The sequence below is a fragment of the Mastacembelus armatus genome, chromosome 8 (assembly GCF_900324485.2).
Source record: "Mastacembelus armatus chromosome 8, fMasArm1.2, whole genome shotgun sequence".
NCBI classification, from domain to species: Eukaryota; Metazoa; Chordata; class Actinopteri; order Synbranchiformes; family Mastacembelidae; genus Mastacembelus; species Mastacembelus armatus.
The window spans coordinates 13,826,626-13,852,086 of NC_046640.1; the positions used below are offsets into that span (position 1 = coordinate 13,826,626).

At 39.4% G+C, this 25,461-nt stretch overlaps 3 protein-coding genes across 7 annotated transcripts; 1 reads left to right on the forward strand and 2 right to left on the reverse strand.

The window, feature by feature from the left end:
- Positions 1 to 1,165: 1,165 nt before the first annotated feature.
- prkacaa (protein kinase, cAMP-dependent, catalytic, alpha, genome duplicate a) lies at positions 1,166 to 15,603 on the reverse strand. Of its 3 annotated transcripts, none has more exons than XM_026324601.2 (10): positions 14,812 to 15,603; positions 7,937 to 7,998; positions 7,296 to 7,424; positions 6,632 to 6,730; positions 6,449 to 6,531; positions 6,237 to 6,363; positions 6,053 to 6,148; positions 5,715 to 5,837; positions 4,712 to 4,876; positions 1,166 to 3,856 (listed from the first exon to the last, which is right to left on the reverse strand). In XM_026324601.2, the coding sequence occupies exons 1-10, from the start codon at positions 14,855 to 14,857 to the stop codon at positions 3,731 to 3,733; spliced, it is 1,056 nt and encodes a 351-aa protein (XP_026180386.1). In that variant the 5' UTR covers positions 14,858 to 15,603; the 3' UTR covers positions 1,166 to 3,730. The 3 variants fall into 3 exon arrangements, with proteins under 3 accessions (XP_026180386.1, XP_026180384.1, XP_026180385.1); XM_026324599.2 differs by lacking the exon at positions 14,812 to 15,603 and adding an exon at positions 12,772 to 13,054; XM_026324600.2 differs by lacking the exon at positions 14,812 to 15,603 and adding an exon at positions 10,298 to 10,683.
- Positions 15,604 to 16,169: 566 nt separating this feature from the next.
- On the reverse strand, positions 16,170 to 19,059 carry asf1ba (anti-silencing function 1Ba histone chaperone). The gene is made up of 4 exons (XM_026325187.1): positions 18,698 to 19,059; positions 18,094 to 18,209; positions 17,666 to 17,842; positions 16,170 to 16,953 (listed from the first exon to the last, which is right to left on the reverse strand). Exons 1-4 carry the CDS (start codon positions 18,804 to 18,806, stop codon positions 16,762 to 16,764), a joined length of 594 nt encoding a protein of 197 aa, XP_026180972.1. The 5' UTR covers positions 18,807 to 19,059; the 3' UTR covers positions 16,170 to 16,761.
- A 2,198-nt stretch (positions 19,060 to 21,257) lies between these two features.
- Positions 21,258 to 25,382, forward strand: crb3a (crumbs homolog 3a). Of its 3 annotated transcripts, XM_026324759.1 has the most exons (5): positions 21,258 to 21,494; positions 21,694 to 21,781; positions 22,094 to 22,293; positions 23,574 to 23,617; positions 23,710 to 25,382. In XM_026324759.1, the coding sequence occupies exons 3-5, from the start codon at positions 22,158 to 22,160 to the stop codon at positions 23,917 to 23,919; spliced, it is 390 nt and encodes a 129-aa protein (XP_026180544.1). In that variant the 5' UTR covers positions 21,258 to 21,494; positions 21,694 to 21,781; positions 22,094 to 22,157; the 3' UTR covers positions 23,920 to 25,382. The 3 variants fall into 3 exon arrangements, with proteins under 3 accessions (XP_026180544.1, XP_026180543.1, XP_026180545.1); XM_026324758.1 differs by lacking the exon at positions 21,258 to 21,494 and having other exon boundaries at positions 21,510 to 21,781; XM_026324760.1 differs by lacking the exon at positions 21,258 to 21,494 and having other exon boundaries at positions 21,510 to 21,709.
- Positions 25,383 to 25,461: the final 79 nt, after the last annotated feature.

Consider the following 25,461-nt stretch of genomic DNA (forward strand, 5'->3'; position numbering starts at 1 on the left):
TATCACAAGATCAAACGATGGCAATTCATTAAAGTGAAGACAAACACATCGATAAAACATAAAACTCTAAGTTACAGAATATAAAAAAATACTGCTGCAGTAAAACTTTGAAAAACCTTTTTCAACATTGTATGCTATTTCATATCACTTCACAGATTATTTTGTAGGCAAATCTTTGATCCCACAGTTACAACACTCAGTAGTCCCACTACAAACTAAAACACAATTATTTTTTTTTACCAAAATATTTTTTATAGCTGTCCTGTAGTTCCATATAAATAAATGTTTTCACACCAGCATAGTTTTGATAAAGGTGATAAAATCTGAAAATTCTGAGTTTTCCAAATGTGTATGTAAACATATTTATTTAGTGCAAGTGGGTCTTAAAATGTATATACTCTAAATATATTATCATTCTAGGATTGATTTAATCATTTAGTCTCATTATTTTCTAATTACCAAATAATGAATTACTCCATAACATTTCAGTCTTTAATGGATTTATTCACTATGAGGTCTTTTAAGTTTAACTTAATTGCTTTCCAACCATTTAACTGTCTCTCTAGGCCCTTCACATATAAAGGATGCAGAAAGATGTGATCCTAAAAAGGAGTGCACTGAAGGTGGGAATATATTGGGTGAGGCTGAAAAGCTGGCAGGTAATTGATCCTGTACTGTGACAGGATGAACACAAGACTGCATTATTCAATTGCACCTCCCAACCTCTTAAAACATTTACAATAACATAAGACAGAGAAAATACAGCACCTGCCATCGCCTATCAACAATTCTGTTACTCTGGTCCAGCCATGGAAGTAGTCTGAAAGTACAAATATCTACATTTAGATTTGCACGTTATGAAAACAAAATGTAGACATGGCTAGCCGTGACATTGTGTAAGGTCAAGTGAGAGTTTATACATATATAAAAACACAGACATATTAGTCTTAACAAGTAAAACTTTATTGGAATGATACATTTTGCAAAATATTACTTTATGTATATTTTTTTAACATAGTCATTGTGTTGTAAGGGAATCTGTCAAGTTCTCCAGAGGGTAAAGATAGTTAAGACTGTCAAAGGCAAGGATATACAGTATTGTTTCCCAAAAGGTACAATAGACTACACAATCACTGTACCCAGGTCATGAGGAAAAGATTTTTGCTTTTTCCTTTTTTTTTTTTTGAAAATACAATTAGAAAATATGAGCGCAAAACATCTCAGATGTAAAAAGTGTTATGTTTGAATAAAGAGTGGAAACCTGAAAATAAAAGGCAAACACTGGAGAAGAACTCACAATGATCAGTTGATAGTGTGTGATAGAAAGAATTAAAGACAGTTTAGTATGGGAAAACAAACAAAAAAAAACTGTGATGTCCTTGGTTTGTAAAGTAGATCAAGTGGTGCTGCCTTCTACTCACCAACTCTGATTTAGTCATTTGTTATAACATAAAAGACCACAGATATTACATGCATTAGCACAAATTAGTTAAACAGGACATCTGAAACACACGGCATGTGCTTTGTATAGGTTGGTTGGTGATCTGCTGCATTGTTCAATGTAATGCTCCAACAAAACAAAGGTTAGACGGTGATGAGGCTGTTGGTGGAAACAACAGTTTCTCAAACATGTCTCAGGTCCAAGGGATGTCTTGCTTTACCATGTGTGAGAAAAACCAAAGCTCATCATAGAAACGTGAAGAAAAATAAAACGTTTCCAAACAGCATCTCCCATCAGACAATTCAAGACATTCAAAAAGACATCCTGCGTTTGATCTCAATTCAACTATGAGACTGCCAAAAACACACCAGCCTACTGAAATCATTGAGTTTAACACATTCTCAAAAATGTCATGTTACAAGACTTTAGGACAAATAGACCGACGCACAAACAATTAACATGAGATGGACAAAGTCTAGCACCTAGGAACTATGGAGGGTGGAGAGGGTGTGCGTGAAAGCAAACATCCTTCATGAAATCAAAACAATGTGTTCAGTCAACAAACCAGCAATAAGATTTGGTCTGCGATTGTCTTGCATCCACAGAAACAAACTTGGCAAAAGGGGACAGCTTTAGGATAGCTTCCTTAGTTTTAATTTGTTACATAGAAAGCTGGAAAACAGAAACAAAACACTCCAATCTCAGCACTCCCCAAATATGGCTGGACTGCAAATTCATCTGAGGGTGTTACATGTTAGATATCTACAAGAGGAAGGGGAGAAACAGCTGTCAAAGTGAGAAGCAGAACTTTAGTGACAATTATCAGCAAATTGTTGCCCTACAACTGAATAATGAACAAAGCCCAGAAAAAAAACCAAAAAACTTTTGGACATATTTAATTGGGTCTTGTTTCATCTTCAAAATAGAGCAGCCAAGAGTCCATTTTAATAGTTAAGCTATCAATGATCTCAGGTACCTCAGCACAAGTAAAGCATATTGCTCTGCCATCTTTCTTTAAAAGTGATATTGTACAAAAATAACATGCACATTTTGAAAGGTTTTGCTACTTTTTTGCGTATTAAAATCCATCACCAACAGTTACATACAGAAAACCTTGCAATGTTCTCAGTTTGCAAATTTGGCAGAATTTATATTTCTTTACTTATGAAATCTTTATTCAGATTCACAGCTATGAGACAATGTTGAAAAAAAAAAAAAAGAGGATATTTCATGTTATATATCTATCTATATATAGATAGATATAGATATCCCAATATACATGTATAAATGTACTATGAATTAAATAAACAATAGTCAGGAGTGTGACCACAACATTAGTCAGTCGCTGCTAAATCACAGCTTTTTAACCCACCCTTGAGCACTAAATAACACACAAGCACAGAGATTGACATAAAAGGACAAAATGATCACCAATAGGATTTTTGTTTTTTTTTTTAAAATGCTCTATAAATTCAGCTAAGAGAAAGACTGTCGTAAATGCAGACCTCATGTTTAACATTTCTTACAGGTCCCCAAAAGGAGTAAGACCTAGATGAAGTTTACTGTGATAAATCATTTTCACGCTGATCAAAGAGGTCACCACTGCTTCAACTGCAAGAAGTGAGTGCATCATCTACCCAATAATCATGCCACATTGAGCAGACAAAGGCAGGTGCAGAGTTTTCAAGCTTTTAACCAAAACGGGCACAAGGGCCGACGCCACCATAGCCAAAGCTGCACACCAGTGCTTTCAACACAGTTTTCCAACCAGTTGGCATTTATGATAGGCACATCAGTTAGACTTGGTATTGCTTGGATAGATTCAGGATGGAAAGATAGAGGGCGGACCAGTGTGACAGGTGAGAGGGCCTTTTTAAAACAACAAAACAAACAAACAAACAAACAAAGAGCCCAGCAGATTCTGTACCGTAACAGAAAATCAATGCGCCTCAACCTGCAAAGACTAAAAATGTGTCATTACACCATCAGAAAGATACAAATCTAGCAGAACAGCCACAACCTATATCTGCTCTCCTCAAGCCCCTGCCACAAACACAAGAGGGATAAATAAAATGAATTGTTAACAGCTGAGGAAAAAAAATAAGAAAAGGCAACACTGCTGGTTCTTTTGGATGTTTTTTCACTTTGCCTACCTTTCCACTGGGGGAGATTTTACATTGTTGTCGTCATTGTAAGTGAGCAAGTTAGCAGTCCACCCTAGTGCTTCCCATCTTCAGACCCCCTTTACTTTCTAAATCCCTGTCTCTTGCTGCTACTCATGCTTGGAATCTAGAATTCAGCAAACTCCTTTGCACACTTCTCTGTGAAGGAGACTCTGATTTCCTCTTCCTCATAGTCATCAAAGTTGCTTGTGTCACCAGGGCCTTTGCACTTAGGGATAAAGGGAGCTTCCACCTAGAACACACAGGGCAATCAATTCATCAGAATAGTCCAGTGTAGTCTATTGGAGAGCACCAAAACCACAGCATGCACCAAAAACTGCTGGATGGCATTGCAGTAGGTTCCAGGAGCTAGAGAGATAACTCAAAACAGATTAATACTTATTTTTATATCAGCACGTAGTCACTTAAGGTGATTAATGTGGGTGTAAAATGCATTACACAATCCAGAAATCATACTTGAAAGACTTGTCTATTAATCCAACTGTGGTCACAGCACAGGACTAATCATGTGATCATGTGTTGTCATTTGCCTTCTCTGAAGCTAATTCCTGTATTTCTAATTCAGCTGGTAATTTCTTAGAAAGAAAAAAAATAAAATAAACTTGTGGCATTCAGAAAAATGATGGCAGAGAAGATAACACTGATACCAACACTAAGAGCTCAAAAGTTTTTCTACTGAGATAAATCAAGACAAAGAGTGATTTTTTTTAAATTTCACATTCCTATGGTGTTTCTAATATGTATTGTCACTAACATGCAACTTCTGTTTGGACTCTGTCAGCCCTCATTACATGCCTTGGTAGGGGGATGCCTCCTTGTGCCTCATTTCTCCCCCAGCTTTATCTATTGTTTCCAAGGTATAAGGGGTATTTTCTCAGTTATTTGCCCTCTGTGAAGCCATTTACTAAATTTAGACCTTATGCAAATAAACCTGAAGTACATCTGGGCCAAAAATTTGTATTCGTACTGTAATGTAATGACCATTTGCAATTTCATGTGATGAATAAGAAAAGTGTGTCTATTAGAATTATCAGCATGTTGGACTCTATTTGTATGCATTACCACTGTATCACAACTGGCCTCTCACCTTCCTCTGATAGATGGCAATCCAGTCAGTAGTGGCAAACCACTTGTGGCCCTTGATATCATTGACTCCGTTCCTGAGGTTGCCAAAGCGCTTGGTCAGGTCCACCTGCAGCAAATTTCTCAACATATCCTTCAGGTCTGAGCTAAAGTGGGAGGGAAAGCGAACCTGTAAAACAAAAAAAGCAGTGTCAGGGTGTGTTCTCAAGTTTAGACTTAACACTCTGTTCTTTTAAAGAGATTGCAAGACTCTGGCCTACAGCTATAGGTTAGTACAAGCCTATGAGATGTGCTATCTAATGTTAAATTTGGATGTGATTTGCCTGTTCATGCCACATCTGCTTGTTTTTACTATTTTCCTTAGAGCACAATGATGCTTAAGCTATTTTTGTCCACAGGATCACTTAGCACTACTACATTTTTGCCTTCTTCACTGACCAGTTTCAACTGTGCACAAAAGCCAGAGGTGATAGTCATGTGGGAAATACTAAAACTGTCCCACCAAATGTCATGTTCAAGGACACTGAGGGTACTCGTTTACCAAGGAACATTTATACCATCCACTAGTCACATAACGATGGACAATTTGTACAATTGTAAAATGTACAATGTGTATGGCACTCATATATGTACCTAATAAACTAGAAAAATTTGTGACCAATTCCTGAGACCCCCGGGACACAAAGTATGAATGTTATTATTTCTACGCCAATACCAGACAAATACCCAAAAGTAGTGTAAATAAAAATACAGTGAGTCAAAAGTTACTTCACTTACAACACCAACATTTCACAACTTCAGATATCCGAGAACACGTAGTACCAAGTTGTAGAATTTAAAAACATGTATACAAAGGCCACATTAAACCTTTTAATTAAAAAAAGAAAACTGACATACATCAGATAAAAACGATGAAAAATTAAAGTCAGTTGTGCACTGCACTGCGATAAAAAAACCAAACTACTTACAAAACTGAAAAGGGATTACTGACTCTTCTCTAAACTCACCTTGCCTGATACAATCTTCTCGTAAATCTGAATAGGCTGGTCTGCAAAGAAGGGGGGGTAACCAGCAGCCATCTCGTATATCAGCACTCCCAGAGCCCACCAATCCACTGCTTTATTGTAACCCTGGAAAACACAAAGGAAATTAAAGGACGATCAGGTACATCCTCAAATGATAACCTGCACATTATAATGTTGACAAGAGACAGTAAGCTGCAAACTGTTCCCACAGATCTACAGTTGGTGGTTTCAGAAATGAAACCCAGTACAAAAGAAGAGAACTCTTTTGCCCTTACTATAAAAAGCACTAATGTTTAATATGTGATGAGCTGAACACTTACCTTACTGAGGATGATTTCTGGTGCCAGGTACTCTGGGGTCCCGCAAAGTGTCCAAGTTCGGCCCTTCACTCTTTTTGCAAATCCAAAATCTGTTACCTGAGGACAAAGGGTTCACCCCTTAGTACCATGTACTGAAAGAAAACAGAGACTGTCGTTGCTAAGAAAACAAGCATGCAATCCTTGCCTGTATGTAACCTTGCTGGTCAATGAGCAGATTCTCTGGCTTTAGATCTCTGTAGATGAGATCCAGCGAGTGAAGATATTCAAAGGTCAGTACAATCTGGGCTGCGTAGAAGCGGGCGTGTGGTTCACTGCAAAACAGATCAACCACAAAATCTACAGTCAACCAGTAGCACGTGGAAATCCTATGGTTCAGTTACCTGAAAGTCAATTTACCTGAATCTGCCAATTCTCCTTAAATGTGAGAACATTTCGCCCCCGGGTACATACTCCATCACCATATACAGATTAGTGTTGTCCTGTAGAGAGATGAGCAAACTCTTGCCTTGACATGCAAAACACACATACATGTAAGGTTAAGAACGTAGAACATAAACAGATAAACTCTTCAATGCAAACCTTAAAGGAGTGCTCCAGTCGCACCAGAAATGGAAAGCTGACGGCTTGCAGGATGCGTTTCTCATTCAGTGTGTGCTCTATCTGCTTCAGCTTCACAACCTTGGTGGTATCAGGACAAAGGCAACATTAGATGACAAATCAGCACAACGGATAAATTAATATGCATACAAAAAAGAGCATAGCTGCTTTATTAAAAAAAAATAAGTTTATGTCCTTCTTACACCCTAGTAGCATTCAAACATCAGCCCCCTGACACCCATTTAAGACAGATATGATCTATAGCACTGATATGTTGTAAAGCTGAGACCTCTTTCAGTGATAGGGTAGGTTTATGGCACTGCAGGGCATTTGAACATCACTGTGGTTGTTTCATCATTAGAAGATGCACTAGTAGTGCTAGAACTCAAAAGTTGATGTGTGATGTTACACTGGATCTGACAATTTGTAAGATCCAAACAATAAATAAAAGTAAAATTTTAGGGTTAAAAAAAAAAACAAACCAAAACATTCAAGTCAAAGTCTAAACTTTACCCTCAATTTCAGGCTATGTATAGATTATTCTTATTTTTTAGTTTTAGATTTTCAGTATAAAAGTTCTCAAATACACAAACATGCTTGCAATAAGACTTTCCATTTTTAACAATGCTATGCTTTATTACTGTACCTTCTGTTTGTCAAGTATTTTCATGGCAAAATGCTGGCCTGTCTCTTTGTGTTTAACCAGCATGACTCGACCAAATGAACCAGTGCCTAAGGTCTTCAAACGCTCAAAGTGGTCCAATGCCGCAGTTTGCTAAAGAGGTAGTAGACGATGTAGTTAAATGTAGGAAAAGGTACATAACATTTTTCAACTGTAGCATCAACAACCCTATTTAACTATTTTCAAAAAGGTACCCCAGGTAAAAATGTAGTAATACTGTATCAATTATAAGTAGTGACAAAATAATGCCAGTTGTTTGAATGTAAATTAAACATGTTTTGTAGAGATCAAAGGTACAACCATTGGGGAAAATGTATCTTTCTGTATATACACAGACATATATATATTATATCCCAGCAGGGGGCGCACTGTTACTCTTAAATAAATAAGAATTTGTTTATGGTCAGGGCTATTTCCACAAATGCACCTGGGAAAGTGAAGAAGCATGTGAAAGGCAATTCAAGGAAGATCATAAAATAATACTATCACAGTACATTAGCACTGTGTAAACATTAAGTACAATTAAAATTACTACAATTATATAACACTGCACAATAACAACAACAAAGAAAACAACTATACAGAACCTGAAGTAATTCTCTCACCTGTGCTGGATTTTCCCATTTCTTCAGGAAATCTTCTTTGGCTTTGGCAAGAAACTCCTTCACTGTAATTACAAACAAAATGTGTATCCTTTAGACAAAGTGAATGCACTGTAAAAACCACCAGCTCCACATTTTAATCGATCTTGTATAATAAGTACCTGGGCCCCTAATCATCAAGGCCCAGACAGTACTGGTGCATAAGGAGACCTTAACAAGGTATTCCGGCAACTGAGCAGGGTGCATGTTATGTGCCATTAACAGCTGGTGAGTCTATGAATTTCTTTGCTAATATTACAACGAATGAAGACTAACAAATATTACAAACCAATCTATGACTGGCAGGAGGTGTTTTAAAAAAAAAAAAAAAAAGCCAAGCACTCCCTCAGAGTACAGCAAGGTCAATCGTAAGTATGACACAGCTATAAATTTGTTTTGTGCAGACTGTTCTTAAAACATAGTCTAAAGAAGCTACTGTGCAGAGATGGGAGACATTGTGTACAACAACAGTTACCCAGCTGCTGCACAAGTCACAGCATTATGGAAAAGTGGCAAAGAAGTGGCTGCTTGTGTGAAACTTGAGTGTTTGCCAGAAGTCATGTGAGAGACTGAAATAAAGTGCAAAGTTTCTAAGGCCTGATGAGACTAAAACTGGACTGGTTCAGCAAAAGCCAAACACTGCATGGCCTAATCATCGCAGTAGGATTTATGGTGGTGCCAGCATCATAATGAGCAGATGCTTCGGCGCAGCTTGTGAAGTACAATGAATGCAGCACAACATGTAAACATTCTCCGTGAAAACATGAAACGCATGACTTACAAGGCACAGATCCCAAACCCACATATTAAAAACCAAAGCAACACAGGAATGTTATCCTGAAGGGGATTGGTCAACATCTAAACCTTATTCCTACTGAGAGTTTGTGGAAATATTGGTATTCATTGACAACACCCATTCAACCTGACAAACCTGAGTACATGCTGGTAGCAGTCACAGCACACAGTACAAAAATCAGACTTGTGGATTTGAACATGAATTCTGTCATTTCTGAGGAATTCAAAGTTGATTTCAGTTTGAGTCAAGTGTGACACATTAAGGCCTTCAGGGGTTACACTGGAGAAACCTTTTCAAACACAGACCAGCAGCACAAAATCACACATCTAACACTGCACATACATGTACACACATGCTATTATAAACTGACAAACAAATGTATGCCTGTGGACAGATTTTGACAGCTTGGCACACACCACATTATATACAGAGGTTCATTTTTCTTGGCCTTATCTTTATGAGACTAATCGCAGGGTTCTGTGGGAACATGTAGATAACCAGTCCTTCCTCATTCCTTCATACTATCTGTGCACTAGTTTTAAGGACACTAGCCAGCTGAGGAAGCACTGTATTTAGAACTGTTAGTTGCTAAGATGGTCAAGGTTGTAAATGTACTACTGGTAATCAGAAAAAGACCATACTTGCAATGTACTGTGTTGCTAATTACAACAGTGGATATCAAGCAAGAAAATGGAAAAAATACTCGCCATTAAAAGGGGGGGATTCAAATTGAGTGCTTCACATTATCTGCCTGCGATTTCATAAATGTGAATTCAAATTCAAAATGTATTAACATTATAAAAATATTACTTTATGATCTGCTAAATAAAGAGTGGAAACATGAACCATGTCAAGTCTTTCAGGACAATGTGGAATCTGCCCAGGTAATCGATGCAAAACAACAGCCCAGGGCATAGTTTAAATAAAGCCAGTCAGCTGTCAATAGTGAAAGTGCATAAGCTATTATTAATCACATTCTGATGAAAAAAAAAAAAAAAAAACTTAATGGGCAGTGTGAGTGATATATATATATGCATGCATGGCATGTATGTATTTTCCGTCTGATAGTCGACACATGCATGCACTCATTACTAAAATGAAAGATTAATCCTCATCTAGCTAATGCGATTTCCTGGAAATTCTCTAAAGACCATCAGCTCCAACAATAGGATGGGAGAAAGCCAGTAAGAACAGCAAAGACCAAAGTTCGCATAAACATGTCAAGAGCACTGTTGCTCCCATAGAGAGCTATGAAAGCAGACTGGTCACCAGGGACAAAACATTTCCTGTTAAAGTTGCTCAACTCTCACTTCCAAACAGTAAGAGTCACAAATGGAGCTCTTCTTGTTTTAGCTTGGAACTGCTCAGGTGCCGCTACAAAGTACCCCAGAGCTTAATGGCCAAATGAATGGTTTTCCTCAAGGAAAATGTCTTTGAACTGCAGTGTTTCTGTTAGATTTAGGTGGCTTGACTGCAATAAGTACATGGGAGTTTCTGGTGATAAAGTTCCCCCCCCCCAAATGTCTTACCATCTGGGATGACTATGGGTACCTCTGGTGCTGCAGCATCTGCCGAGCGCGACCCTGATTCACTTGAGCGCGAAGATGACTCCCTCTTCCCTGCATGCCTTCTGGAGCTCTTCCTGTCACACATTAGCCCTGCAAAGTCTCCCCTGTTCTTCTTCCTCAGCCTCTTCCTCACAGCCACTGACTCATGACCTATCCTTCCCCTCTGAGAGCACTCTGTTCAGGTCAGCTGCACCACTTATCCACAGATACCAGTCAAGTGTGTCTGCCAGAAGGGTGTCTTCAGTCTTTCCTTTGACTGTAACTTTGCCGTGGGACCAAGTTCAGAAACCTGCATCCACATCCAGTGTGCAGTCATACATGGCAGGGAGAGCAGCACTGCTCCTGTTACACTCACACAGATCAATTGGACCCTTGCTTGGTGTGTATCAATATTTATTCTGTACACAACGTACTCTGTTCACTCATGTCACACACACAAACACTAAATATTGATCTAAATGGAGCATAATCACTAAGGGGAGGGGCATAAAACACTAACTGGTATATTTATCCAACCCAGAGAGGAGGTCCTATGGAAAACTAGGCCTGACAGAAGACCCTTGAGAAGTAGACACATTTAGATGTAACTAAAACTTCCCCTAATTAGCAAAACTGATCAGATGTCACAACTGCAATGAAAACTTTCATAACTGACCTGGGTGTTTTCAGAAACATAAAAGTAGCTCTCTGAAGAGACACAAGCAAAGCAGAAACACACAACACACAGTGAAACTTTTTCTCCCTGGCCAAATGCACCAGAGATTCTGTGTAGTGCCAGAGCTGAATCGATTCACTAAAAATCAATTCTGCATCTCTCCCCTGGGCCTCACTGGCCCACTCTGACGCAAAAACAGAAGGGTTATATTAGGGCGAGGTGACCGACATTTAACTGTGGAGGGCGCCAAAACAGGTCCCAGTCCACACCAGAACTTATTCAGATACAGCCCCACGTGGTGCATAAGAAACTACTCAGAGGGTCAACAGAGCTGTATGTGAACTAGAACAGTGCTTGCATGTCTGGAAACACAAGAAATCAATCATAGCCATCAGCTGAACACTGTCAGTGGACATTTTACTATGACTAGTGAATGAGCAGTTACCGCTATCAACAAGCTGATTTATATGTTACTGCTGCAAATACAATGACTAATTACATTACTGACAAATGCAAAAACAGAGGAGACGAACTGTTGATGGTTGTGATGCACTTTCATGTTCTATTCTCTTCTGTTCAAACAAATGAGAACAAGTGGTGTCTACATACATCTGTTACTATGAACAAGGACTGCTGAACACAGTCTTAGTTTTCACTTTTCCTCTTTGGGAGAGTATTTCACATAAAAGGTATAAACAAAATGCAAACTTTCACAAATTTCTCCTGGGTTTCTACTGTTCCTCTTGGAGCCTTCATTTCTGTAGCATGGTATTACAGTTTGGTATGGCTTTATCTGTTGCAAAAAACAAGTAATTTCAGTAGAACTACCTGCGTGACTATACCTTTGAAAATTAAGACAAACAAACATCCACACTGCCACCACACCTACTGACATGAGAATCCAAAGCCAACTATCAAAATATTGTTCATTTTCAAATCACTACGCTCCATCAGTTTTGCTTTGGTTGCTGCTGGATTTTGTGTCTCTTGAGCATTCCCGGGTAGTATGTTAGTTAGCTAAGGTGCCAGTTCAGGGTTCTAAGTTTATCTTAAGGTGCCAGTGATATTTCAACAGGATGGTCTACTGGTAATCAGTGAAGGTTTATAACAAAGCCCCTTTTACTGGAGACAGGAAATGATGAACACAAACCTACCCCTGTTACACAAGCCAGCTGCGTGCAGAGCAGGGGCAGGACATGAACGGTACAGATATTTATAGTCAGAGGGAGTTGCACTTTGACAGGGTGTCACCTCATTATATGGCCACATTCATAATCTACGATTTAATTCAGCACAGTAGTCTTCTTCGGATGTTTAACTGTGTGAAGTACAGGAATACATAGTCAGTAAGTGCACATAAAAAAAAAAAAAGTGATCTTGGATAGGTTCATTATTATACTGCATAACCATCTAAAGGCTAACAGTGTCATGCTGTGCAGCATGGTGCCTGACGGACACATCCACAACACCTTAGAAATGCAACAACAACAAAAAAAAAAAGCAGGTAACAGGGCACAACAGGCAAACCTATGTCTGTGTGTCTTCGCATGCATGGACATGTGAACACACACAGATCACCTCGCCCGAGACAATAAAGCCAAACTCACCAGCACATAGTCATTTTCGTTCAAACCTAATCAACGAAAAAAAAAGGCAAGATCATCTGTTAAATTTATGAGCTTGAGCTCAGACTGTGACTGGCTAGGCTAGAGGGACAAAGGAAGAAGCACAGCTCCACCCCTAACCAATACTCCTGTCCAGCTCCAGAATGAAAACTCACTCCAGCAGCAAGCCTCTAGCTCCTCCTGTGGTTGGTCCTGTCTGTCTTCTCCACTGCTCGTATCCCCTAAACATGGCCCGGCTCGTTGAAACAGCCTTCCTGCCAGCCTGTGAATAACAGACATTATACAAGGCTGGAGGAAGCCAGTCGATTGCCTATGTAGAGTCTCAACACTGTAGTATATCCGGATGTTATAACAAATGGAAAGTCCAGAATATGTGATGCCAACAGCAGTCTTAATGGCCGAAACTTCAAGCTACCCTGGCTGACCGTATTTAGTTTATAGAGCTGTTGAGGCGATTACCAATTGTGCAGAGCATGGGCTGGACCTTCCTTGCTCCTTCACTTCCTGCTGCCTTTCACAGCGTCTGTCCGCCCTGCTTCTTCCTGTGGGCCAGAAATCAGCATTCTACACTATTGCAGTGACTTCCCGCTCATCTTCTCCATCCTGCAGGAGGAAACAGACTCTCCACACCTGAATCAGCTCTAAACACTCCCTTTCCATTTTCTGTGGAAACTGAAACGGGCTGCCTGCCATCCTGTCCATACTTTTTAGCTGCTCTGTCGAAAGTTAATGTTTCTTGCTGCGTGTTCTGGACTTCTGGTCTGCACCTGTCTCTGGGGATCAGGGCGTGCCCACAGCAATCAGGCTGATAAAGATGTGAAGCATGGCATGAGCACAAACCTCACAACAGTGCCTCCATGTCCTTCACTCTAACTTTTCTAATACCCCACTTTCTATTATTTCTAAGAATTTTGCACAATAAGACTTGCAAATGGGATTTGTTACAGTGATGGTTTAACATTACACAGGGAACACTGGCCATTCTTCACACCTACTTGCTACCAGAAACAAGGAGCTGACACTTATTTGCAGATACCTGTTCAGGCTTTGCACACTTGAGTGTTATTTATGGTGTCATGGCAAAAACATAAAAGAATGTCCTCCCAGGCCTTCTAGAGGGTCAGTGCACATTTATTAGGAAATAAAATGAAGATTTCTCCTCAATTCATAGTTAAAATTAGAGGTCCATGCTGCAGACATTTATCATTTATTTATTTATCATTCATTTATTCTGTCAGCCTTTACAAATGTTCCCTTTTTATTTTTTAATGTGATAGTAAAAATTGATGCTATTCTGATATTTGACAAAGCAACCTTAAAAATGATTGTTGTAAGACAACATCTCTTCCTCTCTGTTATACATGCAAACATGAGTACAAAAACACATAGCGACACATGCAAGTACTCTTGTTCGAAAAACTGTTCATCACATGATGTTCAAGAGACTTCTCAACTCCAAGTTTCTGCCTGGAGAGACACACCCTCCTGCATCATCTGACCCCCATCCTGATGGCTCTTTCCTTCTCTGATAACTAACTCCTCTCTACTCTGTCACAAAATCTGAAAGACTCAACTCAAGTCCATATTTCATTAAAATTCAACTCATCACTTACATAAACACTGGTAAACAGTATCTGTCTTTCAACTCTTACTTTACTCTTTACAACATGCACTTTTGTGTACAAACAGGATTTTATTAGTCCTGAAGAAACTGGGTTACTAGACAGTGCAGAGGAGAAAAACTCAACACCAGGGTTTAAGTTTGCGATGTTATTGCAGCCTTTCATGACCGTGTTGAGTGGGAATCAACATCTGAAACACACGAACCACAAACAAACCTCTGACTGTTTTATGAGGCCAGCTGTTGTCATCTTCACTGGTACCTCTGAATATAACCTGGGGGTTTTAATCACAAGCTTCCCCACAGGATCATCGGAGTGAATGAATACCATCCTCTGCTGCTGCTGCTCAGCTGGTGGCTGAGAGCAGCAAAAGTGCTTGGCTCAAGTTTATAGGTGGAGGTGAAATATTGTAGAAAGCAATCCAGTTAAGCGGCATTGTGCCTTGATGCATAATACATGTCAAGGTTGTGCTTTTTATTTTGCTGCCATTGTGGGAAACAGGAAATGACTACAGCAAAACGACAGGCGGGATGATAAGGCTAAGTTATTAGCCGCACAGCTAAGGCTACTCACCGCTTTCCATCTCATTGCCCTTCTTTGCAGTGGGCGTGTTGCCCATGATGGCAGGCTGATAGTGGAGCCCCTGGGTTCAGACTGCTGTTTCCTTCACAAGTCGCTGAGTGATGCTACACGGCTAATGCAGTCGCTGAGCTCGATGAAGCTGACAACTATCTACTAGCTAACAGTCACCATTATTGACTAAAGAGTGTGAATGTATGTCTTACAATACTTTTCCCGCAGGGAATTGGAAAAACACTTCAGCCCAGCGGTGATATCGAGGTCTGAGGCTAACAGCAACACTTTTTCGGATGGCTAGGCTAGCACGGTAGCTAAGTCTAGCAGAAATGGCCAGGGGGTAGCGTTAGCTCCTTAACTTCCAGGCAAGCACCGGCAAATCAATATATCACTCGAAACTCGTTTATTTCCAGATACGCAGAGGTTTATCCAAAATCCTGTCTGGAGCATCAGACGAGTCGTCGAAAGCTGTTTTTCCGTCTGTCTAACGAGCAAGTTAGCATTAGCTTTTAGCGTCCCTCGCAGTCGTATCCTGGCCTGAACTAACCAGGTGCTATCTCTGAGTAGCCAGGCCTTCTCAGTTTATATCTGGATAACAAAAGTTGTATCCCGGTTATTCGTTTTTTCCGCTGTTGGTTATTTCAAATTGATAGCTCTCCATTCGTGTCTAATACACCCGTCAAACTGTGCAATGGTTTCCTGGGACCGACCATCTGATAGTCGACTCCTAAGATCAACAGACCCTTTCCATTAATCTTCAGACCGCAAGGGAAACTCCAGTCCTCCATCCCCCGAGTCCCGCCCCTGGCTGCCTCTGATTGGCTACATACACCGATCCCTCTGTGACTGAAGGGGCAACTCAAACTCTGATTGGACAAGCCACAATACAGCCAATCATTCAGTTGATGTGATTCGTCTGTCAATTGGTTCTGTCCCGCCTCCCAGACTCGCTAGTAGCCAATACGCCACAAATTGAAACTCTTTCTTTTAAATTATCGATTGTTTGTATTTATCACATGGAGTTATGTGCAGATTATATACCAAAGGCTGCGATCCCGCAGTTAACCTTCTATTTTCAGCGCAGTATTGTCCAAAGCCACTTCTGATATCTAGCCACTCCTTTTACCCGACGAATCCGTGATTGGGTGTGACGTTAACACGAGCTATTTTTAGTAAAATGTGAAAATATAAGGAGATACTCACACCGATGTGTGCTACAGAACTGGCACAGTGTTGTGTTTAACCTTGTGAAAAAAATTAAAGTACTTGTGTGGTCGTAGTTAGCAAGTATACACCATGGAGACAACATAAGCCAAGCATGCAGTAGCTCTTACTATCACACAGACATTCATATGTTAATACCAAATACTGTTCTTTTATTTGGAACGCAAAATAGCAAACAGAAAAAATACATATGGAAGTCATATAGCCCATACATAGACCATCCAAAAATTAACAATCCTGGTAGGAAACAGTTAAGTGCAAAAGGAATTTGAACACAAATATAATGTCAGATTATCAAATTCCTGTACAGCAACATATTGCAATTTATTTGCCTATTGCTTCAGTGCTGAATTCCTCTTATATGGGCACAAATCTGTTTTGCACCAACAAAACAAGGGTGAAAGACACCACAGCTTTCTGCTCTGTTTCAGTTCAGCTGCACTGCTTCACAGTTACCGTTGTCCCTTCCATGAGCTAAACTATTTCAATACTGCGTTCAGCATAATGGCAAAGGAAGTCCTCAGCTATTGATTACTCCATTGAGGTTTTCATAACCTTCCTTCCTCATGTGAAGCTCGAGGTGAGTTTGTTTTGATATTAAGCTCCAAGGAAATAATGGCAGCTATAAGGCAAAGCTGTCTGCACATCCACACTAGAATGTCCACAGGCATTCTTCAAAAAGAAACAGTCTCCTGCTGTACGTCATCACCTTTTGGGTCATTTCTATAAGCAGTCCATAGAATTATCTGGTAGTATCCCCAAGGGTGGGGCTTTGCCTGGGAGACAGGTTGGAGGGAGCATGGAGTTTGATGAGGGATCCACATTTTCTGAGTCTTCCATTCTCTCTGCGCAGCCTTCCCAGTTTATGTGGAATCTCGTAACACGTGGGTTTGATGCCAGAATATTTCTCTGGAGCTGAAGATGAAAGGAACAAAATTTTCTGTAAAGCCATTGAGGAATGCCCCTTCACAACCATATTTGATTAAATAATTTTCCACCATCATATGATTAGAGCATTTGAAAATAGTTTTCCCCATATTTCTCCTGACTGATAAAATTAAGCTGCACTCATTTTTGCTAATGTACTTAATGCTAACATCAGTTAGCAACATCCCACTCATTTGGCATGAAACTGTGGGGAGAACCTGTGAATCAGGTGACAAAAGCATTTCAGAAGATTGCATGTACTCAACAATGAATAATAAAAAAAAAACAACTATTTACTTGTTTTAAACATTTGTAACTGTAAATCAGTGATTTATCAAGTCGATATTTCATTTTGAGTGAATGGCGACATGTATTGCTTAACTAACTGTTTAAGCAAGCAAGAAATTTTGAAGGGTTAAACGACCATTTTGTGTTCAAATTCAATGATGAAATAGCACACCATGCTGTTCGACTGCTTTTTTTATGGTTAACAGAATTTTTTAAAAAAACTTGCTTAAAATATTGTGTAGTGCATTAGGCCTCTCATCAAGAACCTCTTTAGAGCAATTTTAGTACAATTCTTCATTACAGCTCATGAAAAATTATTCATTAAAATATTAATTCCAACCAGTAAATGAGCATTAAGTGATCAAACTGGAATCCAAACAGCAATTATCCTGAAATAAACCATTAGCCTGACCTGTGTGTAGTCTGGCTTGATTGGAGGATTTTCACGAAGCTCAGGGTCTGTGTATTCATTGTTCACATAGTAGCCAATGCGAATGAACTCCTGACCACGGTATGTGCAGGTAATCAGCACTACAGTTACACCAACAGCATCACTCTCAGGAATCAACCCGGTGTTTGGGGCATCTGCCTGTTGAAAGAAACAACATAAAGATGACCAAAACTACAAATCAGGTTCATTTCAGGAATATGAACTCTATTTCTTTATATTATAGCACCATTACTCATTATTTGTCAATATGAAAGCCAGGAATGTAAACAATTCCGTTTATTTTACTACTATTACTATGAAAATTGACTGTAAGCTGTAATAGAAGAAGTTGTTATAAATTTATATAACAGAAAGCACTTCTTGAGTTATCTTGCCCCAACCAAACACACCTGAAATACGAACATATGCCTTCCAGCAGGTACTGGGCCAACCAGAACAGAGTCAAGGATTTGGTCATACTCTTCGCTTTCTGCTGAGCCAACATAGATGATCTTCCATTCCAGGTCTTTAAAACAAAAAGAGTTACATTTATATTGTTAGAAAATACAATGAATGATTATAGTGTTGAGAAAACTGAGTTACTGGATACAATACACTCAATAATAGCACTTTTATAGTTACAAGCAATACTTTCACAATGCCAACACAGAGGCCTAAATCATGTGTAACTAACGTGAATGGTAACAATATGGGGGCACATTACTAATAGGGTTTTAACATCAGACACTACAATATTTACTGAGCGATATGATCTGCGTTAACGCCAGAAAACCTTTGAGATGTGTCCACCACGGAGATCACATTCAGTCAAACTGTGTGACATGACTTTATTAGTGCCTCGTAAGTATGAGTAGCGACTTTCTTTCGGTGAAGCAGCTAATGTGGCTAATATTACGTTAGCCTTTAGCAGTTCAACACAGACTGAACTAACAAAGGGCTCATGCTTTCGCCTCAGACACGCAACAGTATCAGCTTCTCTAAAAGCGTGCCTACCTTCGGGGAGGTCCTCCATACACTCGAAGGTAATTTCAAACTGAAACGGGTTTCCAAAGGGACTTGGGTTATCCAGGACAGCCACATTCAACACCTGTACCTTCGCCATTGTTGCTGCGGAGCTAAACGAGGGCTAACCAAAAACAAACGTTCAAACCAGTTTCCCGGGGAATGGTTTAACAACACGGGCAGCTAACACGTCAGCAGTGTTTCCTGTCAAACTCCGGTGGTTTTACCCAACTTCAGACCCTTTATACGACCAAATGCATACTATTTAATAATGTTTAAGATATCCAGCTTTAATTTAATTTGAGGTTAGATATGCCACTCTCCCGCCGCTTTGACTGTCCTACCCACACTTCACCGCGGCTACGGCAAGCGGTAGGTTACTTGCATGGAAGAGAAGCCGCCGTTTCGCATCCATGATCCGAAAGGGAAGTGTCTTTATCACCCCCCAATGGCAAGAAGAGGCTTGGGCTTACACCGACAACATTATTAACATATTTTAAAATATGTAATTTACCTTTTACACAGAATTTCTTTCCAGATTCATAAAATACTAAGAAACATTATTGCAACAGGACATAGACCTTTTATTAACTATCAACTTTATTCCATCTGTTACAAGTGTTTTTCTGCTGAGTTGGTAATCAGTAGTTCAGAATTAGCTTGGGTTGGGAGGTAAAATAATAATAAAAAAAACGTATTCTGTCCACGCCAAGAATTATGGACATCAGGCATGTTTTATAGTATAGCTTTAAGCATTACAATGCAATACAGCAATGCTGCAATACAATCTCAAATATTATCCCTAAAAGTTATTTACTTATAAGTATTACATATGTAATTACACACACACACACATATATATATATATATATATATATATATATATATATATACACAGAGGCACTGATCGTAGCAGCACAAGAGCAGGCCCTGAGCACAAGATCGATAGAGGCCGGGATCTACCGCACCAGGCAGGACCCCAGGTGCAGGCTGTGCAAAGATGCCCCTGAGACAATCCAGCACATAACAGCAGGTTGTAAGATGCTAGCAAGCAGAGCGTACATGGAGCGCCATAACCAAGTGGCCGGCATAGTGTACAGGAACATCTGTGCCGAGTATGGGCTGGAGGTCCCAAGGTCAAAATGGGAAACGCCTCCAAAGGTGAGGGAGAATGACCAAGGTAAGATCCTGTGGGACTTCCAGATACAGACCGACAAACAGGTGATGGCTAACCAACCGGACATAGTAGTGGTGGACAAACAGCAGAAGAAAGCCGTAGTGGTAGATGTAGCAGTCCCAAGTGACAGCAACATCAGAAAGAAGGAACATGAGAAGCTGGAGAAATACCAAGGGCTCAAAGAAGAGCTAGAAAAGATGTGGAAGGTGAAGGCAACAGTGGTCCCCGTGGTAATCGGCACCCTCGGGGCTGTGACCCCCAAACTGGGAGAGTGGCTCCAACAGATCCCAGGAACAACATCAGAGATCTCAGTCCAGAAGAGCGCAGTGCTAGGAACAGCTAAGATACTGCGAAGAACCCTCAAACTCCCAGGCCTCTGGTAGAGGACCCGAGATTGAGGAAAACACACACCACCCATAGGGGTGAGAAGGGAAATTATTAATTTTTTATATGTATGCTTCGTGACTTAAGGATAAGTAGACTAACTTGATAACAATGAAATTCTCAGGGCTAAAAAGCTTATTTCCACTGTGGTTTGTATGCGCTCTAATAGCATCCAGTACAACGATGACATTATTGTTTAAACTGTCCTCTGGACTGTCATTATACTCATGATTTCCACACCCTGCATAAACCAATACCTGATGTCATTTGGTCCCAGCTGGCTAACACTGGCATTCAGTTTTCAAACTGAAGCATCAGTCCATTAGCCAGGTGGTCATACATTGACAGGATTGACAGGAAATTTGTCTTCCAGTCTACAGAAATATCGATCCAGCACACATCAATAAATTGTAAACTCAACTTGATTTGCTTGCCTTATTTACAACAAATTAGCACTTACATTTAAAACACTGAATAAATACAACATAACTTTCAAAATTCAGTAGCCCATTTTATATTTATTTTTTGTCAATGAAAATAACAATCTTGGTGTGTATATAATAATAATTGTATGTAATTTTTGAATGTAATGTGTATATATATATGTATATATAGCGTATAACGACAATGGTGTGGGCAGACTACAGAAACTACTATAATGGGAAAAGTTGATTTTAAAAACACAAGTCAGTGCTCTCATACACTGTCCAAATGAAAACTATCTGACCAGCACAGATCAGGCCTGAAACAGCCTAGATTTTCTTTCGCCTGCTGAGTCTGTGAAGTGGAGATTAGGTGAGGATTAGAGCCCACTGGACCAGCTGGCAACCGAATTCATCCTTAAAATATCTCAGGAATGTTGATATCCTTTCTCATGCTGGGAAACATGAAACCTGATGGAGGCGCTGTTTCATGCCACCACCATCAGACAGGTGGTTGGGCAAGAGAAAAGGCAGGCATTGTACTCCAGCAGGTTGGAGCATGTGAGAGCAACCTGACATCACACCACAGACTATCTAAAAAGTTGAATTAATTACCAGCAGATAAATATGCATAATGTGACATAGCTATATGTCATTAATGTATTTTAATACAATGTACTGAATATTATGAGGAGCATTTTTATGGTATCAGAAGAAGTCCGTTGTGCTTCAGTAAACTGCGTTTTTCGACTCCGTACAAAGGAGGATCTGTTCGCTTTCGCTGCAGGTGGATAACTGCGCTCAGGTAATGTAACACGAAACTCAACCATGTGACCAATGGCGGAAAAAAAAACTGCTTTACATAAAACACTGACTGGCAGTGCAATCGAAAATGTAGTCCGTACTAGACGACCATTAAAGTAATTTTAGTCTCACGAAAACAGTTTCTCTTAAATCTTAAGCCGTTATCTGTTATTTCCACTGGACTCCACCATCTGCTGCAGTTTCATTTTTGACAAGGTGAGGCGGAAGGACTCAACCTGCTCGATGTTTCCCGTTTTGCTTCGATCACCCGAAACAGCCAGATCATGGGTAGGCCTATGAATAAAATTAACTTTACGACATGTCATTTTTATGATTACATTTAATTGCATATAAGAAAGGAACTTTAAAGCTGGATTCAGTTTATAAACACATGTGCTATTAATAGCATATTATTTTCCTGAGGTCTCACAAGTTTTAATGGTGATTCAACATCAGGCTGAATGTGTGACTCAGTGGTTGTATGGTGTTACCTTCATGACTAAACCTCAGATTAAAGGAGCCTTCAAGAGAGTTAAACTGAACAAAATGATATAGTGTATGACATACTGTCTATAGCTACTGACAATAATGTGTCTTCAGTTGCTCAAGGGAAGAGATAAATCCACCCGGTGATTGTTGGACCAAAGGAAGTGGGCCCAAGCCGATGTCCAGTCCCAGTCCAGTCACTTGGCTCTACTGGTCACACGCAGACATGGCAGTGTGTCCAGATGTGTTGGCCAATCCTGGAGTTATGTTTGGAAGTGTTTTACTGATAGTACTGAGCAGTAATCCTGTGTGGGGTGAGTAAGCAACCATCTCTCTATTTTGCACTCCATTAACCCCCCCCCCCACACACACACACGCATACACACACACACAGACATATACACTCTATTCAATCCTGCAGTGGTAAATAAATTAAAAAAAAATCATTCCAGAGTAAATCTTTAACATGCACAGGCCTGTCATCATGTTGTGAGAACACAGAACTAAGAAAAGTATTAAGAATTGTACTCTGACATTAGAGAGTGAGGTGAAGTTACAATTTATTATCAGTAAGAGAATTCATTTTCACAGTGTGTTTTGGCTTTAGCTTTTGAGCATGGCTGCCCCCTGTTGTAACTAGTTTTTTGTTATCAGATTGTACTTTCTTCCCTGCAAAGTTTGCTTTTTTTGCCTAGTGAATGATTGACTCAGAAAATGTCATGGGGGGTTGGTTTACGTTTCCAAAGCAATACTTTCTTATTGAATTGATTATAAGTGGTTTAGTGATGCTGAACACAAACAAGATAATAACAGATTTAAGCGTTGTTCGTTATATTTTTTTTATTTTTAGTTGTTTGAGTCAGCAGACTGTGTAGCTCCAGTAGACTCCATTTCTAAGTTTCTCCTCCTCCATACTTGCTTTCCTGCTCTAGTAGCTACAGTGTAGTTTCATGATCTCACTGAGCAATCACATGGCTGGTCATGGATAAAATGACTGGAAACAGCACTGGCCTGGTAGGATGTCTGGTATTCTGCATACTGTTTGTTGCCATGGCTCTGTTGTTGCTGTTCAACTTATGTGAAATAACTTTACCGCTACAATAAAGAAGGAGTTTAAATTGGCCATGACTAAGTCACACTGTCATAGTATGATCAAGGGCTACCTCCTGTGACTCACTTAGTTGTTTAACTAATACATCACACGTTAGTTAAACATTTCTGTATTTTATTTTGATATTTTTATTCATAATTTGTATATTATTTGGAAAAAGACAGTTGTATCTCTATCGTCACTCACAAAGCCATCATTTTACTTTGTTAATCTACAGAATGTATACCTGCTATTTTTTTGGCAAATGCCTATGCCTGCACTTAAAGGAATAGTTAAATGTTTTGGGAAATATGCTTATTTGTTTTTGAGTTAGATAGTAAGATTTATTGGTAAGAGTGATCTTCACTGCCAGTATATGTGGCTGGAGCCTGTGTCCACTTAGCTTAGTTTAGTATTTATATAGTATATTCAGGCAAATAGTGAGAATTCAAACTGAGTCTGCAATGTCACTAAAGTGTCTGTATGTTTCTGTGCTTTTCACAGGGAATTTTAACATTTCTACAAATGCCACCACACAAAACACTCATGTAAGGGAAAACCTTTATCATTTACAATAAATAAAATAAGAAAGTATCAGTTGTCATCATATTGATAACTCTCCTGTATTTTGCATTTGCAGGGATCTAATATTGCAGCTATTGTGGCCCCAACAGTCACCATTGGAGTCTTGGCCATCATCTTGGCCATTCTTGGCTGGGTCTTCTGTGTAGTGAAAAAGAAGAGGCAGACTGAAGGGACGTACAGACCAAGTGCCGAGGAACAGTCTGGTGTACGCAGTGTGGCTGCACCAGATGCACTGAAGTTACCAAAGGAGGAAAGACTCATTTGACACTTTCAGCTTTATGTTTGTGCAACATCCTGCAGAGAACATTGGCTGCAAATGTATGCACGGGGGCCTCCCATGTGATGAGTCACTCTCCCTCAACCAAAAACAAAATCTCAGGTGCCGAGGTCACATTGCCACTTTTGAGGCACTATAACATGATACATTTACTTACATCTTAATTTCAACAAGCACGGAATAGTCCCCGCATGACTTGGCACTCTGAGGAGGATCAGTTGGATTAATCTTCCAATAGATTTGAACAATAATTGAAGATTTCATGGAGGTACGGAGGTCTTCAACATTTATTCTACTCAAGTGAAACAGACGCTGCAGTATTTTATCAACATTAATAGTTTAGAGATGTTTTTCTTGATTCCGTTCCGTAACATGTTTCCATTCTTCATTCAATCCTTTACCTCATACTTGTTGGTTTTGCTACTGAGAGTATCAATGAGTCCACTACATTTTAAATTGAGACATGTTTTTTAGCCTAATAATTTACTTAATTAAATGTCTTCATCTCCACCATCTTATCAAAGCACAAAAACTGTTTTTCAAAAGACTGCTGTATGTTGAAAATGCAGTGATACTGGGAAATGATATCAAGCAAAAAATCAAGGAATTGTTTACACTTTTAAGTATTATCTGAGTAAGCATACTGATTTAAAGTCACATTATTTAAAATGGTTCATTTCAGAAGATCAGCGATGCAGCACATAATCATGCAGATATGTTTTACACAGTAATCATAAGTTTATTTATGCTATTGTCAAATAAATTAAATATCTGTATAATAGGGGAGTATTTCAAAGAATTTGTGGGGACAGCTGTAGTTTATGAATAGGCTTCTTTTTATTCACTGTATGCAATCCCAGTCAAAATAAGACTGTGAAGCATTGGAATAGTTTGTGGAAATTAAAATGAACCATACCTTGCAATGTTGGGAAAATGTAAATAGGTCTATCAACATAATATTTCTCTACTCATGATGATAAAATGACTATGCATATAAGCACTCCTGACTGACAGAGTGAAAGGTTAAACCCCTTACTGTACCTGAGAAAGTCAGTAAAACACTTTGTCAAACAATTGTCTGGGGAAAAAAGCATCTACAGCAAGGTGGGCAATTCCAGTCCTCAAGGGCCACTGACTTGCTTGTTTTCCAAGTGCCCTTCCCACTGCTGTTTACCTGGATTGGGTGTGTCTTTTTGAGAGAGCTAAAATAAACATAAATATTTTTGGATGGATTATGCAATATTTCATGCTGAATACCACATACTCGTTTGCTATAGTAAGTGCGCTTCAGAGACCATGTCTGATTAGTTCTAAGGCCAAAAAGATAAGACTACTTTTGTATTCATTATATGAATATTATTGTTTTTAATCTTCAGCATGTTTGCTTGTTATGATCATAGAGATTTTTCATTGTCAGGTTGTCATTGGACTTAAATAAGGCCTTAAAAACAGTATCGAATAAATGTGTTTTTATTGATTGATATTCATGTTCTTACCCTCAAAAGGGGTCAATCCTTGAGGTTGAGTAAC